This window comes from Pseudophryne corroboree, chromosome 8 (genome assembly GCF_028390025.1).
Source record: "Pseudophryne corroboree isolate aPseCor3 chromosome 8, aPseCor3.hap2, whole genome shotgun sequence".
Classification (NCBI taxonomy): Eukaryota; Metazoa; Chordata; class Amphibia; order Anura; family Myobatrachidae; genus Pseudophryne; species Pseudophryne corroboree.
In genome coordinates, this window is record NC_086451.1 from 92,509,043 (window position 1) to 92,522,789 (window position 13,747).

The 13,747-nt window shown below is 49.3% G+C and overlaps 1 protein-coding gene across 1 annotated transcript in view; it reads right to left on the minus strand.

Annotated features, from left to right (window-relative positions):
• NUP214 (nucleoporin 214) overlaps positions 1 to 13,747 on the minus strand; it is a 395,449-nt gene that overhangs the window by 125,635 nt on the left and 256,067 nt on the right. The window contains exons 23-25 of the mRNA XM_063936801.1: positions 8,572 to 8,730; positions 8,392 to 8,491; positions 7,606 to 7,681 (exon numbers count right to left, since the gene is read on the minus strand). Coding sequence (XP_063792871.1) covers positions 7,606 to 7,681; positions 8,392 to 8,491; positions 8,572 to 8,730 — 335 coding nt within the window. The remainder of the gene's footprint in view (positions 1 to 7,605; positions 7,682 to 8,391; positions 8,492 to 8,571; positions 8,731 to 13,747) is intronic.

Consider the following 13,747-nt stretch of genomic DNA (forward strand, 5'->3'; position numbering starts at 1 on the left):
AACCAACTGGGTTTCATGTGACTATTCTCTGGAAATTCAGCAATTAATACAACCAATGCGCATGTGGCTTTTAGCCCAGGCTTGTTCAGTGGTACTCCCGGCCAGGATCTAGGCCCTGGAGGAGGAGTTGGACAGCAGCACTCTACAGAGTGTTCCTGCTTGCAGTAAAAAGTCTGCCAGAACTGCCCACCAGTACAGTGCCTCTGAGGGAGCAGCCATTACACATACAGCTTCAGCGGTGCATGGGTCAGCCTATGCAGCACAACATCAAAACAGGAGCCACTTCCGCAATCCTGGATACAGACCTGCGGGATCAGGCTTGATCTCCTCCCCTTCTATATCTGGCATGGTCTGCGGGGTGGTCTGTATGCGTGCTCCATGGGTGCCAGTCTGTAATGCTGTCCAGACTGTGACATCCAGGCAGTTAGATTATTAGCCAAAAATGAAGACTGGGAGCACTGGCAGATTTAGCATATATATTTATTAATGCAGCAATAGATTACAATAATATAAAATGGTAAGTACCTAAAGTACAAGGAATAAGGAATAAAAAATAAATCCCCACAATAGGAACAATATAATACCAGCTGAAAACCTACAGCAACCACATACCTATTACTGCTCTGTCAGCAGGAATATTCTGTTACACAACATGAAAACACTAATGTGTAACAGTGAAGACGTGACAGCAATGTAGCTGAATAATTTGGTATTGAAAATAAGCTTGAAAAAAATAATAATCAATAAACCATTAGATTATTACTAACTGGTGTTTTCGGTGTATAGATACAGTATACATGCATGCTGCTTGTGCATCTCTCTATGGTTTCACTTTCACATTCTTCTGTGTTCATCATACACTCTGCTGGATAGTTTGAACACTGCGACTCTCTGTAGCCCTTTTTTCCCCCTTTCACCATTAGGTCTTAGCATCATTCCTAAAAGACAGTGTGCGATGACTTTGCACTTCAGCGAGAGGGGGTGGTGGTGGGGGTGGTGGGGGGTGTAGCGGCACTGACATGCGGGGCGGATAGCCCTGTGCTGGGCGTCCCCCCACATGTCAGTGTGAACGATCATCTTGGAATGACCCCCCAGGGGTGGAAGCTTTGGTTGCAGCTGTCTGATAGGCATTGCACATTTCAGATGCTGGTTCCCAGGAAACCTCTCTTTTTAAGAAGAGTAAATAGCCAGTTACCTTCCCCTCTTCTCATCATTAAGAGGACTTACTATCGCATGCTATCTCTGTATCCACTCCCTTCGGTAGACAGAGATAAATGGGAATTTCCTCTCTTGGTGGAACCCTATCTCCAATCATTAAAAAATAAATACTACTATTTCGATTCCTGGAGCTACCTCTCAGACATGGCTCTGATCGGAAGCTGGAAAATACTTTGAAATCGGTTTATGTAGCAACTCTGATCTCACTGCGTCCAATTCTAACTCTAAGCCTAGGTCAAAAAGGCTGTTAAAAAATTGGCAGATTTATTTACGGAGGGTTTTACATGAAGGTAACCCACAGTCTGATCTTCAACCATTAGTTAGCTGCTCTGCTCTAAAGTTTCTGCTGCTGCCATTGTGGCTCATAGGGCTGTATGGCTAAGATCTAAAAAACCTCGTAATGTCGTGAGTAAAATACCAAACTTACTAGAAAATTTACTTGGCGCAGTCGCACTGCGGACATTGCGCATGCGCATTAGCGACTAATCGCTCCGTTGCGAGAAAAAAATAACGAGCGAACAACTCGGAATGACCACCAAAGCACGCTCCAGAAACAGCCCATGTTATACAAACAGTTGGGGAAAATCTAAGAGCCACCAGCCTTGGCCTTTTCGTTGACCTGATGCCAGGCCTGCAGAAAAACCCCTCAGCATGATGGGTGGCTCACCCACATAGGGGTTTCTTTATGGGAGCTTGACTTCTGCATTTTCCAGACATCTGGTCAAAAATCAGTACCAATGCCTGGGTGCAGAATATCCTCTCAGTAGGACACAAAATATAAGTTTTAGGTGCGTCTACTTTCTGCGTTTTGCAATCAGGAACTCACCATTTCAGTTTAGGACTCTTCCTTTTGGCCTCTCCTCCGCACCTCAGGTTTTCACTGCAGTAATTGGTAGCTCACCTTCTGCCCTTTGAAGTGAGTATCACCCCTTATCTGGATGACCTCCTTTTCAAGGCCCCACCTGTAGCCATTCTCAATTCCCATGTCAAACTGGTGTATAAGATTCTCATATCTCATGGTTGGATTAACAACTTCAAGAAGTCCAAAAGTACTCCTTCCCAGAGGCTACTATTATTGGGGATGATTCTCAACATACCTCTGGAGAGGAAATTTCTCCCTCTGGACAATATTCAAGCCAATCAATCTCTGTTGAGGGTGGTCCTAAAGAGAATGACCGTTTCCATTCATTTGTGTTTATGCCTCTTGGGGTAACTAGTCTTCTCTTTCGAAGCGGTCCACTCACAGGAGTTTCAACTAGACCTGCTCTCCAAGTTGGATGGCTCTCACCTGCATCTGACCAGGATCATTAGACATTTCTCTTGGACACAACTAGCTCCTCTTTGATGGTTGAATTACAACCATCTTCAGGTTGGTTTGCTGTCCACAATCAGAAACTGGACACTGGTAAACCACGAATACCAATCTCTGGGGCGTAGTGGTTCTTCAGAATAATTTTCAGGTGCACTGGTCTAAACAGGAAACCCTACTGCCAACCAATGTCCTGGAACTCATGGCCAACTTCAATGCTTTGCTTGTGGCCCAGCCACTTTTTCATAAGTGCCCAGAAAAGATCCAGTCGTCCATCAGTACCATGGCATACATCAATTGTCAAGGGGGCACGAAGGAAACGGTTTGCATTCTCAAGTGAGCGGAGAATCATGTTCCAGCCATAGTGGCAGTCATCATTCCCGGGTTTGGTAACTGGGAAGCAGGCTACCCAAGTCTACAGGATCTTCACCCGGGCAAATGGTCCTTTCATCCGGTGATCTTTCAGGATATGGTGGAGTCTCATCTGAATTACAAGGTTCCTCTTCACTGCTCCAGAACAGAGGATCCAGGAGCTCTGGTAGCGATGCGCTGTCTGTGTTGTGGAAATTTCATCTGATTTACCCGTTCCCCCAGTTTCTGAACCTTATCGAGAAAACAAATTATGGTAATTCTGGTGACTCTGGGTTGGCCATGGCGGTCATGGTACATGGACCTACAACAACTTCTGTGGAACAAACCGTGGCCCCTACTGCTTCAACCCTACTTGTTACAGCAAGTGGCGTTCGCCCATCCTGCATTACCTCGGCTATGTTTGACGATGTGGCTGATGAGACCTTGATCCTAAAGAGGAAGGATGTTCCAGCCACAGTTATTCCAACCATGCTCAGGGCTCATAAGCCAGTTTCCACGGCTCATTACCACTGCGTTTGGCTGGCTTATCTGGGCTGGTGTGAAAGACGTGACTTTCCTCTGTTATCCTTCTGGCTCTCTCGTCTTCTATTAATACTACAGACGGGGCTGGATGTGGGCCTGCGCTTTGTATCTTTAAAGGTGAAGGTGTCAGAGTGATGTCTCTTTTTTAGAGGCGGTTGGCTGTCCTTTTAACTGTTCATACATTTATGCAGGGAGTTCTAAATCTCCAACCTCCTTTCTTTCTTCCACCGCTCCTTGGGAATTGAATGTGGGCTTACGTTTTTACAGTCGGATTTGTCTGAACCGATAGATGCAGTGGACATAAAATAATAGGAATTTAATTACCTACTGGTAAATCCTTTTCTCGTAGTCCATAAGGGATATTGAGGAATTAGTACGATGGGGTATAGACGGGGTCCAAAGGAGCCGGTGCACTTTAAATTTCTTCACTGGGTGTGCTAGTTCCTCCCCCCTATGGCCCCTCCCACAGGCAGTTATAGGTAAAATAGTGCCCGAAGAAGAACGGACACACTTGAGAGAAGGAAGATAACAACGAGTGGTGAGATTCATACACCAGCACACCAATAACATAACACAACAGCTAGTAACAAAACAGCAACAGCTGAACAGGAAACCATATAAGAGTCACCCTGCCGAAAAGTGAACGAACTGAGACGGGCGCCCAATATCCCTTATGGACTACGAGAAAAGGATTTACCGGTAGGTAATTAAAATCCTATTTTCTCTAGCATCCATAAAGGTTATAGGAGAATTAGTACGCTGGGGACGTCCCAAAGCTTCCAGAATGGGCGGGAACGTGCGGAGACACCTGCAGCACCGCCTGCCCAAACTAGGTATCCTCTTTGGCCAGGGTATCAAACTTGTAGAACTTCACAAAGGTGTTCTTCCCCGACCAGGTAGCAGCTTGGCATAGTTGCAAGGCCGAGACTTCACGGGCAGCCGCCCAGGAAGAACCCCACCGATCTTGTAGAGTGGAAGCAGGGCAACCCTTTTTCTGCGCATCATAGAGAACGAACAAGGAATCAGACTTTCTGATCCGAGCCGTTCTCTTTACATAGATTTTCAAGGCTCGCACAGCATCCAATGCCTCCGGAGGAGCAGAAGTGCCAGAACGTGATGGAACCACAATAGGTTGATTCAAGTGGAACGCAGAGACAACCTTCATCAGGAACTGCTACCTAGTACTGAGCTCCGCTCTGTCCTCATAAAAGACCAAGTAAGGACTTTTACATAATAAGGTCCCCCATTCTGAGACACGCCTAGCAAAAGTCACTCCCATCACCGTCTTCCACGTGAGGTACTTGTCTTCTACCATCACCAGAGGTTCAAACTAGGAGGACTGTAGAGATTCCACCACCACATTCAAATCCCAGGGTGCCGTAGGCGGAACAAAAAGAGGTTGTATGTGAAGTACCCTTTGCAAGAAGGTCTGTACTTCTGACAACACTGCCAATTTCTTCTGGAAGAAAATGGAGAGCTGAAATCTGGACCTTAATGGAACCCAGACGTAAGCCCTTATCACACCAGCCTGCAGGAAACGGAGGAAACATCCTAAGTGGAACTCCGCAAGTGGATTCGTGCATTCCTTGCACCAAGAGACATATCTTCTCCAGATATGATGATAGTGTTTTGACATCACAGGTTTCCTGGCCTGAACCACGGTAGCAATAACCTTCTTGGAAAGGCCCTTGTGAACTAGGATGTTTCGCTCAACCTCCCTGCCGTCAAACTAAGTCGCCGTAAGTCCGGGTAGACGAACGGTCCTTGTTGAAGATCTCTTCTCAGTGGTAGAGGCCAAGGGTCTTCGACTGACATGTCCAGGAGTTCCGCGTACCACATCCTCCGAGGCAATCAGAATTGCCTGGACTCCTTGATTCCTGATTCGCTTGAGCACCCTTGGAAGCAATGGAATCGGAGGAAACAGATAGACCAGCCGGTAAGCCAAGGCGACGTCAGTGCATCTACTGCCCTTGCCTGAGGGTCCCTAGTCCGTGAGCAATACCAACAAAGCTTCTTGTTGAGTCGAGAAGCCATCATGTCTTTTTGTGGGCAGCCCCACCGGTCGATGATCTGCTGAAACACCTGATGGTGGAGCCCCCACTCTCCTGGGTGGAGATCGTGACGGCTCAGGAAGTCCACTTCCCAGTTGAATGAAAATTGCGGACATTGCTCTTGCATTTCTTTCTGCACAGAGGAGTATCTTTGAAACTTCTCGCATGCAGGCCCTGCTTTTTGTCCCTCCTTGCCGATTGATATACGTCACTGCCGTGGCGTTGTCCGACTGAACTTGGATTGCGTGATCCCTGGACCAGAGCATTGTAGATCGCCCTAAGTTCCAGAATGTTAATCAGAAGTAGGGCTTCGTGGGCGGAACACCTGCCCTGGAACTCCCCATCCCCTCTGAGACTTGCATCCGTCGCGAGGAGGATCCAATCCTGAATCCTGAAACTTCGACCTTCCAGTAGGTTGGAGGACTGCAGCCACCACAGGAGGGAAATCCTGGCCTGAGGTGACAGCCGTATTATCCGATGCATCTGAAGAAATGATCCAGACCACTTCCTCAGGAGTTCCAAATGAAACGTTCTGGCATGGAACCTTCCATACTGGATCGCCTCGTATGAGGCTACAATCTTTCCCAATAATCTTATGCAAAGACGGATGGATATTCGAGTAGGTCGGAGGACCATTCAGACCATCTCCTGAAGTGTTCTCGCTTTGTACTCTGGGAGGAACACTTTCTGGGCCACAGCATCAAGCAACATTCCCAGGAACAGGAGCAGCTAAGTTGGCTCAAGGTGGGACTTCTGTAAATTGAGGATCCACCCACAATGTGACAGAAGTTGGATTGTGCGATCTATATGGAGCAATAAAAAGCTTACTTTCCTGAGGGCCGGTCTGTGCTTACCTTCCTGAGGGCCAGTCTAGTGGTTTGGGTCATTCCACCATGGGTACCTCTGCAGCACAGATCTGTAGGGTTTCCACCTGGTCTTCCGTGCATACTTTTGTCAAATTGCATCGTCTTGACACCTTTGCGTCTAAAAAAAAGCACGTTTTGGAAGCAGGGTGCCATGTGCTTCTGCATCGCGCTCCTGCCCATGAGGCCTGCTTTTGGATGTCCCCAGCATAATTCCAGTGTCCCCGTGGAGGAAGATGAAAAATATCCCTCAACGAAACACGGGAACACAGAACACTCATGGCAACATGTACAGCCAAGCCTAAACAGAACCAAACACACAGCAGAGCAGGGAAAGTGTCCCCCATGGACTCGGAGAAAGGGTTTTTACTGGAAGAAAAAACCATCCTAGTTCCTCTTGTTATTTCTTTCCTGCTGCCTTCAGACTCCACTTTGGCTTGGTTAACTAAAAATTGAGGTTATGGAGGTATAGAAGGGGAGGAGCCATGCTCAAAATGAATGAGTATTTAACGTGCCAGGCTCCATACTCCACTGTCTAGACGGGTTGGGTTCGGGTGATTGGCATTTGGGATTCCGCCGGTCACCATACCAACGAGAATTAGAATGGGGGGGGGGGGGCTGCGGGACGAGCGCAGTGAAGCCCCTTGCGGGCACCCTGCACGCACCACGCAGCGGGCTCGGTGGCTTGCTGCGCTCGCCACAGGTTCTTTTCCCACTCTATGGGTGTCGTGGATGCCCATAGTCCTGTCAGTCAGCATGCTGACTGTTGGGCTGTTAATTGGTCGGGATTCCGGCATCTGTATAGTGACCGGTGGTCGGCAACATAACTACATGCTGTCTATACCCCACCGTCATTCCAGCGTCCTCCACAGACTCAAAGAAAGGGATTTTATTGGTAAATACTATCTATATGACGTGTGGGTGCACTAGTACATTAGTTCCTAGTGGAAGCCTAGGGTCAAATTTAACTCCACCCACAAACTGTTGGCTTCCACAATGTGTAGTTGGTGGGTATTCCTCGCATCTTCCAAGGCACCTAGCCCGACACCTGGATACAAGGCCAGATCATTACCGCCTTAGTACGTTCAAGTTAAAAAAAACAGCATTAATGACTCGTCAGTGTATGGAGACTAGTGTGCTATATATCTACACAGAAAATACAAAGATGACAAAATGCATATGAACAGTCATTTTACACGAATACATCAAATGTATCACTTCAATAAAATATTTTTAGAAAGGCAATCACAGAAATAGAAGAACTCAGTACCTGCTTAGCTGGGGCTGAACCCACTGTTGCCAGTACCTGGTTTATAACTTGGGCAGCAGAGTGGGGCACAGACGGTCTTGTAAGAGAAAAAGTAAAAAAGACAAGGGTCACAGAGTTACCTTCTCATAGGGAACAATCGGCCAAATTACTGGCATCGCAGCAAACCATATATTACATCACAAAACGTCCATTCTCCCAGGAATAAATTAAACATACACAAATTAACATTTCTCTGGACCATCAGAATATAGAACCTCAGCAAGCAGTTTACGGTCTAATTTAAAATGTGCACTATGTTTGAAACGCTTCTGCTTTCTATACCTCCACCCCGCAGGGTGGTTCAAGTGCCCATAGTAGAATTAGTAGTGTTTGAACTTGCAAATAATGTGGGGACTGCTTTTAGCTAGGTATGGCGGCAGATCAATACTCTTCTCAGTCCGACTGCAGTAACTTATTCCCAATTAACTGCGAGTTGTTGGTACTCTAGTACCGTGTGTGTGTGTGTGTGTGTGTGTGTGTGTGTGTTTCCACAAATTGTGGCAAAAATAACCCTGTTTAGCATGCCACGGACTTTGACACCTAGCCACTCCAAAACACCATTCCTAAGATTCTAGTACTCTATACATGAACAAAGACACAAAAGGAAGGAAATTAATAGCTATGTTGGGGAAATAGTGCACAACACAAGAAATGCATCACATGGCACAAATAGGATAGGTGTATGTAGTAGTAATAGAAAGATGCCAACTAAACACAAATTATATACAAGTCGGTTTATAACCTTACCCAATCACTGTAGCAAAGTTTGGTCCAGGTCCATTGCCCTTCAACTCTTTCACATTGACCACCTGTGGCACAGTTTGCAGAGTGGATTCAGTGAGAGAGGCTGCAGATAGACAAAATGAGAGGAAACGATAAAGAACTGAGACAGTCTTTACATAAACTATTGATGCAAGTGATAGTTACCTGGGACCTGGCTGGTCATCTGTCTTCTCAGAGCAGCGGCAGCTGCGGCTGCTTGTGGTGCAGGGCCTGTGGGAGCCCCGTGTTTGACAGTCTTCGTGGCTAACATTGTGCTGTCAGCCCCCTGTGGGATAACTCTTATTGACTGAGCAGGGACAGCAGCTGGGGGAAAAACAAAAACAAAATAAAAAAAAAAAACCAAAAAAACAACCTTTATGACTAAAGGACATACTGTACAAAAAAGGAAATGGATGCTAAAAAAACATTTCAAAGACTTCCACACTCTTATTTTTCATTCCCTAATTCATAAGATTATGGGGGTCATTCAGACCAGATCACACGCTAGGTTTTTGCACTGCGCTGCGATACGGTGAGAACTGCGCATGCACGTCGCACGGGTACAAAGTGGATCATTGCTGTGCGATGGGTTTTACAAAGAATCCATTCGCACAGCCGATCGCAAAGAGATTGACAGGAAGAAGGCATTTGTGGGTGGCAATTGACCGTTTTCTGGGAGTGGTTGGAAAAGCGCAGCTGTGTCCAAGCGTTTACAGGGAGGGTGTCTGACGTCAATTCCGGTCCCTGACAGGCTGAAGTGATCGCAGCGGCTGAGTAAGTCCTGGGCTACTCAGAAACTGCAAAAGATCTTTTTGTACCGCTCGGCTGCACATGCGATTGCACACTTGCACAGCTAAAATACACTCCCCTGTAGGTGGCAAATATCTGATCGCAGCGCTGCAAAAAAAACTGCTAGCGAGTGATCAGGTCTGAATGACCCTCGATGTGCAAAGTATTACTAATCCAGCTTCTGCAGCCTCGTTAACAAAAGTTGAACACATGGGTGCTGGAAAAACTATAATTTTTTGACTCACATTAAATCCTTTATCTGAATCCAAAAGGAACTCTGGTAAAATAAAGGTACAATCTGTTTATACTCATCCCTTTCCTATATCCCCATCCTGCAGGGAACTCCATTTTTTTTCTCTCAAATCAAGCACCGCAGGTTAGAACCAGAGAAATCAAACAGGACAAGGGAACAAGACTAAACCAAGAGGGAGGAACATCACAACTATATATATATATATATATATATATATATATATATATATATATATATATATATATATATATATATATATACTAGGTGCTTCATCGCGCCCTACGGGCGCTCTTCACACCGTCACAAGGGGCTACGCCCCCTTAACCCTTGCATGCCTTTCTGGGGTTCAATATTTGTGTTATATGGAGTATTACCTGCATTCCTTTGTTAGTGGTTAAATATTGCACAATGAAAGGGTGTGCGATGGTGAAGGAGGCGCAGCCCCTTGCGACGGCGTGAACAGCACCTGCAGGGCACGATGTACAGAATGTAGCGGGTGCGGGGGGGACTGCGGATGGTGTTTGTAGATGCTGCGGGTGGAGGGGGGGCGGAAGTGGGGGTGGGGCCCGGATGGGGAAGGGTCGGGAGGTGCTACGGCTGGGGGAGGGGCAGAGGAGTGGGGGATGCAGATGGGGGAGGGGCAGGGGTGCCATGGGTGGGAGAGGGGCAGGTGTGGGGATGTTGCAGATGGGTGAAGGGTTCCGGAGGTGCTGTGGGATGGGAAGGGGCGGGAGTGCCGCTGGTGGGGTAGGGGTCCGCAGGCACCATGGGTAGGGGAGGGGCAGGTACGGGTGTTGCGGCGGATGGGGAAGGAGGTCCGGAGGTGCTGCAGGTGGTGGAGGGGCAGGTGCGGGGGTGCCATTGGTGGGGGAGGGGTGGGTGAGGGGGGACCGCGGATGGAGGAGGGTGTCTGCAGATGCTGCGAGTGGAGGGGGGCAGGTGTGGGGGGAGACATATAAGGGGGTGAATGGTGGAGGAGGCCTGGAGGTGCTGGGGGTGGTGAAGGGGCGGAGGAGTGGGAGCCGCGGGTGGTGTAGGGGGTCTGGAGGCACAGCATGTGGGGGAGGGGTGGAGTGCCGCATGTGGTGGAGGGGAAGGTGCGGAGGTGTGGTGCATTGGGGAGAGGTCTGAAGGTGCTGCGGGTACTGTACCTGCCAAAAAGGTAGTTGGAGGGTATGCAGTAACAGGGCCAGGACAGGGGTGACAGGGTCAGAACAGGGTTGACTGGGCCAGGACAGGGGTGACAGGGTCAGAACAGGGGTGACGGGGCCAGGACAGGGGTGACGGGGCCAGGACACGGGCGACGGGGCCAGGACAGAAATGACAGGGACAGGATAGAGGTGACAGGGCCAGGGTAGGGGCGGCAGGACCAGGACAGGGGTGACAGGGCCAGTATAGGGTTGACAGGGCAAGCACAGGGGTGACAGGGCCAGGATAGGGGTAACAGGGCCAGCATAAGGGTGACAGGGCCAGGATAAGGGTGAAAGGGCCAGGATAAGGGTAAAAGGGCCAGGATAAGGGTGGCAGGTCAAGGCCAGGGGTGACAGGGACATGACAGAACACAGGGCACGGGAGAGATTGGTATTAGGGACAGAACAGTGGTGACAGACAGATGTGTGTTACCGGAGTCACTGCTGCTGGCTGCTGCTGTTCCACTCCAACCTGTTGGGATCTGCTGCTGGTGGAGACTTGGCATGGCTGACTCTCTTAGGCTGTAGTCCTGCTTCCTCTGCCCGTCCGCATCACTCCCCACCTCCTCAGTCACACACCGCAGACCTCGCGCAGCTGCCGGGCACTGTGGTAAGGGGAGACTGGGAGTGACTGGTTAGCTCCCAGGAGACGCTGCGGCTGGAGGGAGGAGGGGGTCAGAGCCTGCAAGCAGCGCGGACTTCTGCAGCGCTACCCGCCGGCTAAAGTGTGTGAAGGAGCTGGGCGCACCTCACTGCGGGTGGCAGCGCTGCAGCTAGCGGTGGGGTTGCCGGGGTTGGAGATAACAGAGGCAGTACGGAAAGTGCACAGCGGCTGGTGACCCACAAAACTGCAGCTAAGAAGCATGGAGTGTGCCAGAAAGTGACGCTCCTCCGCGCCAGAGAGACCCTGCTGAGTATGCTGATGTGGGGGGTCAAGTATGGCATACCCCCTCACGCACCCCCATACCTCCCAAATATCCCGATTTTCGCGGGACAGTCCCATTTTTTGGGGTCTGTCCCGCTGTCCCACCCGCGGGTCGCAGTGTCCTGCGGTGGGTGGGGGGGGGCAGTTGGAAAGCTCCTGTACTCGCTGTTCTGCTTAGCAGAGCAGCGGTGAATAGTGGAGACAGGGGGAGAGGGGGCATCAGGGGGTACGTATTAAGGGGAGGTTCCAGCAGCAGAGTCGGATTAAGGGGGGGGGGGGGGGGCAGGCGGTACGTACCGTTGGCCCCACAGTTTTAGGGGTCCCCCCGGCTCGAGTAGCTCTGTCCCAGCTCAGAAGCTCCCCCAGCAACAACGGCAGCATTGTGCTACAGTCAACACACGCTGCTGCGTATTGGCAGGTCTGTGGTGTTGCAGGGAGGCAGCAGTCTCCCTGCTTTCTTCTGCCTGTGCAGGTGTGTAGGGGAGAGCGACCACCTCCTCTGGATTTAGCCCTAGCTGAGGGGACAAAATTCCATAAAAAAAAAACAACAAAAAAAACCCCGGAATTTGCATAAGGGGGCGTGGCCTCGCGGGGCGCGATTAGGCCACGCCCCCAACCCCACAGCAGGCACAGCAATGAGATAGGGCTCCCCTGTCTCGAGTACCCTGTGCCCCCTGCACTCATAATCAGCCCCTGGGGGCATGCCAGCAGCTCACAGAGTGCTGGGCAAGCCCCCTCACTGACGAAAACGGGGGCCCTCCCGTGAAGCCACGCCCCCTTTTCGCCGTGTGTGTGTGTGTGTGTGTGTGTGTGTGTGTGTGTGTGTGTGTGTGTGTGTCCCTCCTTCTGCCTGAAGAAAGCTCATGAAGAAAGCTGGGAGGTATGCACCCCTGCCTGTGCCATGCACATACTATCTGCTTCTGCTCCTAGTCTCACTCTCCTATAGATTTGGCCAGATCTGTGACTCATTTGACTAACTCCGCCCACTGTTGTGACTCCGCCCAGCGTTAGCAAATGAATAACAAAGTCACAGATCTGGGCTATTATATAGGAGATATATATATAAAACCATTAAGCTTCTGTAAACTTCTCGAGAAGAATTAGAGCACAAAGAGGGTGGATGCAAGTGTCACACAATGGACCAGCAATACAATTATAAAAATCCTGCTCTCTCCTTGGTGGACCTTGGACCATGGGATGTCCTGAAACTCGACTCACACACCTGGAGTCCTTGGATTCTAAAACAAACCTGTAAAATGTTGGAAAAGTATGCATCATGTGGCAGCTCAACGCAGCTGCTCAGCCAAGTCTCCATGCCACGCTAAACGCAAAGTGCTCAGAGATCTGTCATAACGTGCCTTCATAGTGTAAGGAAGAAATGTCCCCTCTGCAGTGTACATGTGCTTCATTACAGAAATGATCCAACCAGCCATCGCTTTTCTAAACCATGTGTCCTATACACAGATCCTCAATACCCTGACATACCCAGTGAGGCAAGAAATCACCTAAAAGGTCTAAATCCAAGCATTCAGGGACTCAAATGTATCACACCCTGCATACAAGCTTGCACCTGTGACCTCTTCTGGTATAAAACAGAGATCTGGACCTTTCAGCAACTTATCCGTTTTACAAGACATTCAGTGGAAATAAAAGGTCATGGGATAACTGGAAAGAAGTAGGTAGATACTACAGGCTGGTTTCAATCCTCCTAACAGCGCTGTCTCTCATGGTCGCAGCATTCAGAATTAGATGTAATTGACAGTTTGATGCTGTTTGGGGGCGGAGACAGTCTCACTTCCTCCAGATGGAGTTGTGTCGCTGCCACTGCAGGGTAGCGACGAGGCCAGGAACTCCGTCAGAGCACAGAAATGTCATGGCCTCTAGGTAGGTTTTGCGGCATCCGGCTTGCACATCACCATGGGTCACGCAGAAGGTTGACGGTGTCAGGTGATCGGACACGGCATCCTAGGATGCAACTGGGATCAGTAATGCAGAAGGAGGTGTGATGTCTCCTGCTGCATTACCATATTAGCGCTATCGCTGCTGCTTACATGTAAGCAGCAATAGGTTCCTCCAACCATATCTGAATGACAGCCCAAGTGCCAGAACTTTCTAGTGTGGTCAGACAGCTGTGGAGTCCGAAAGATCCTTTCCAATTGCCCCAAATAAAGAAGGATCGGTTCC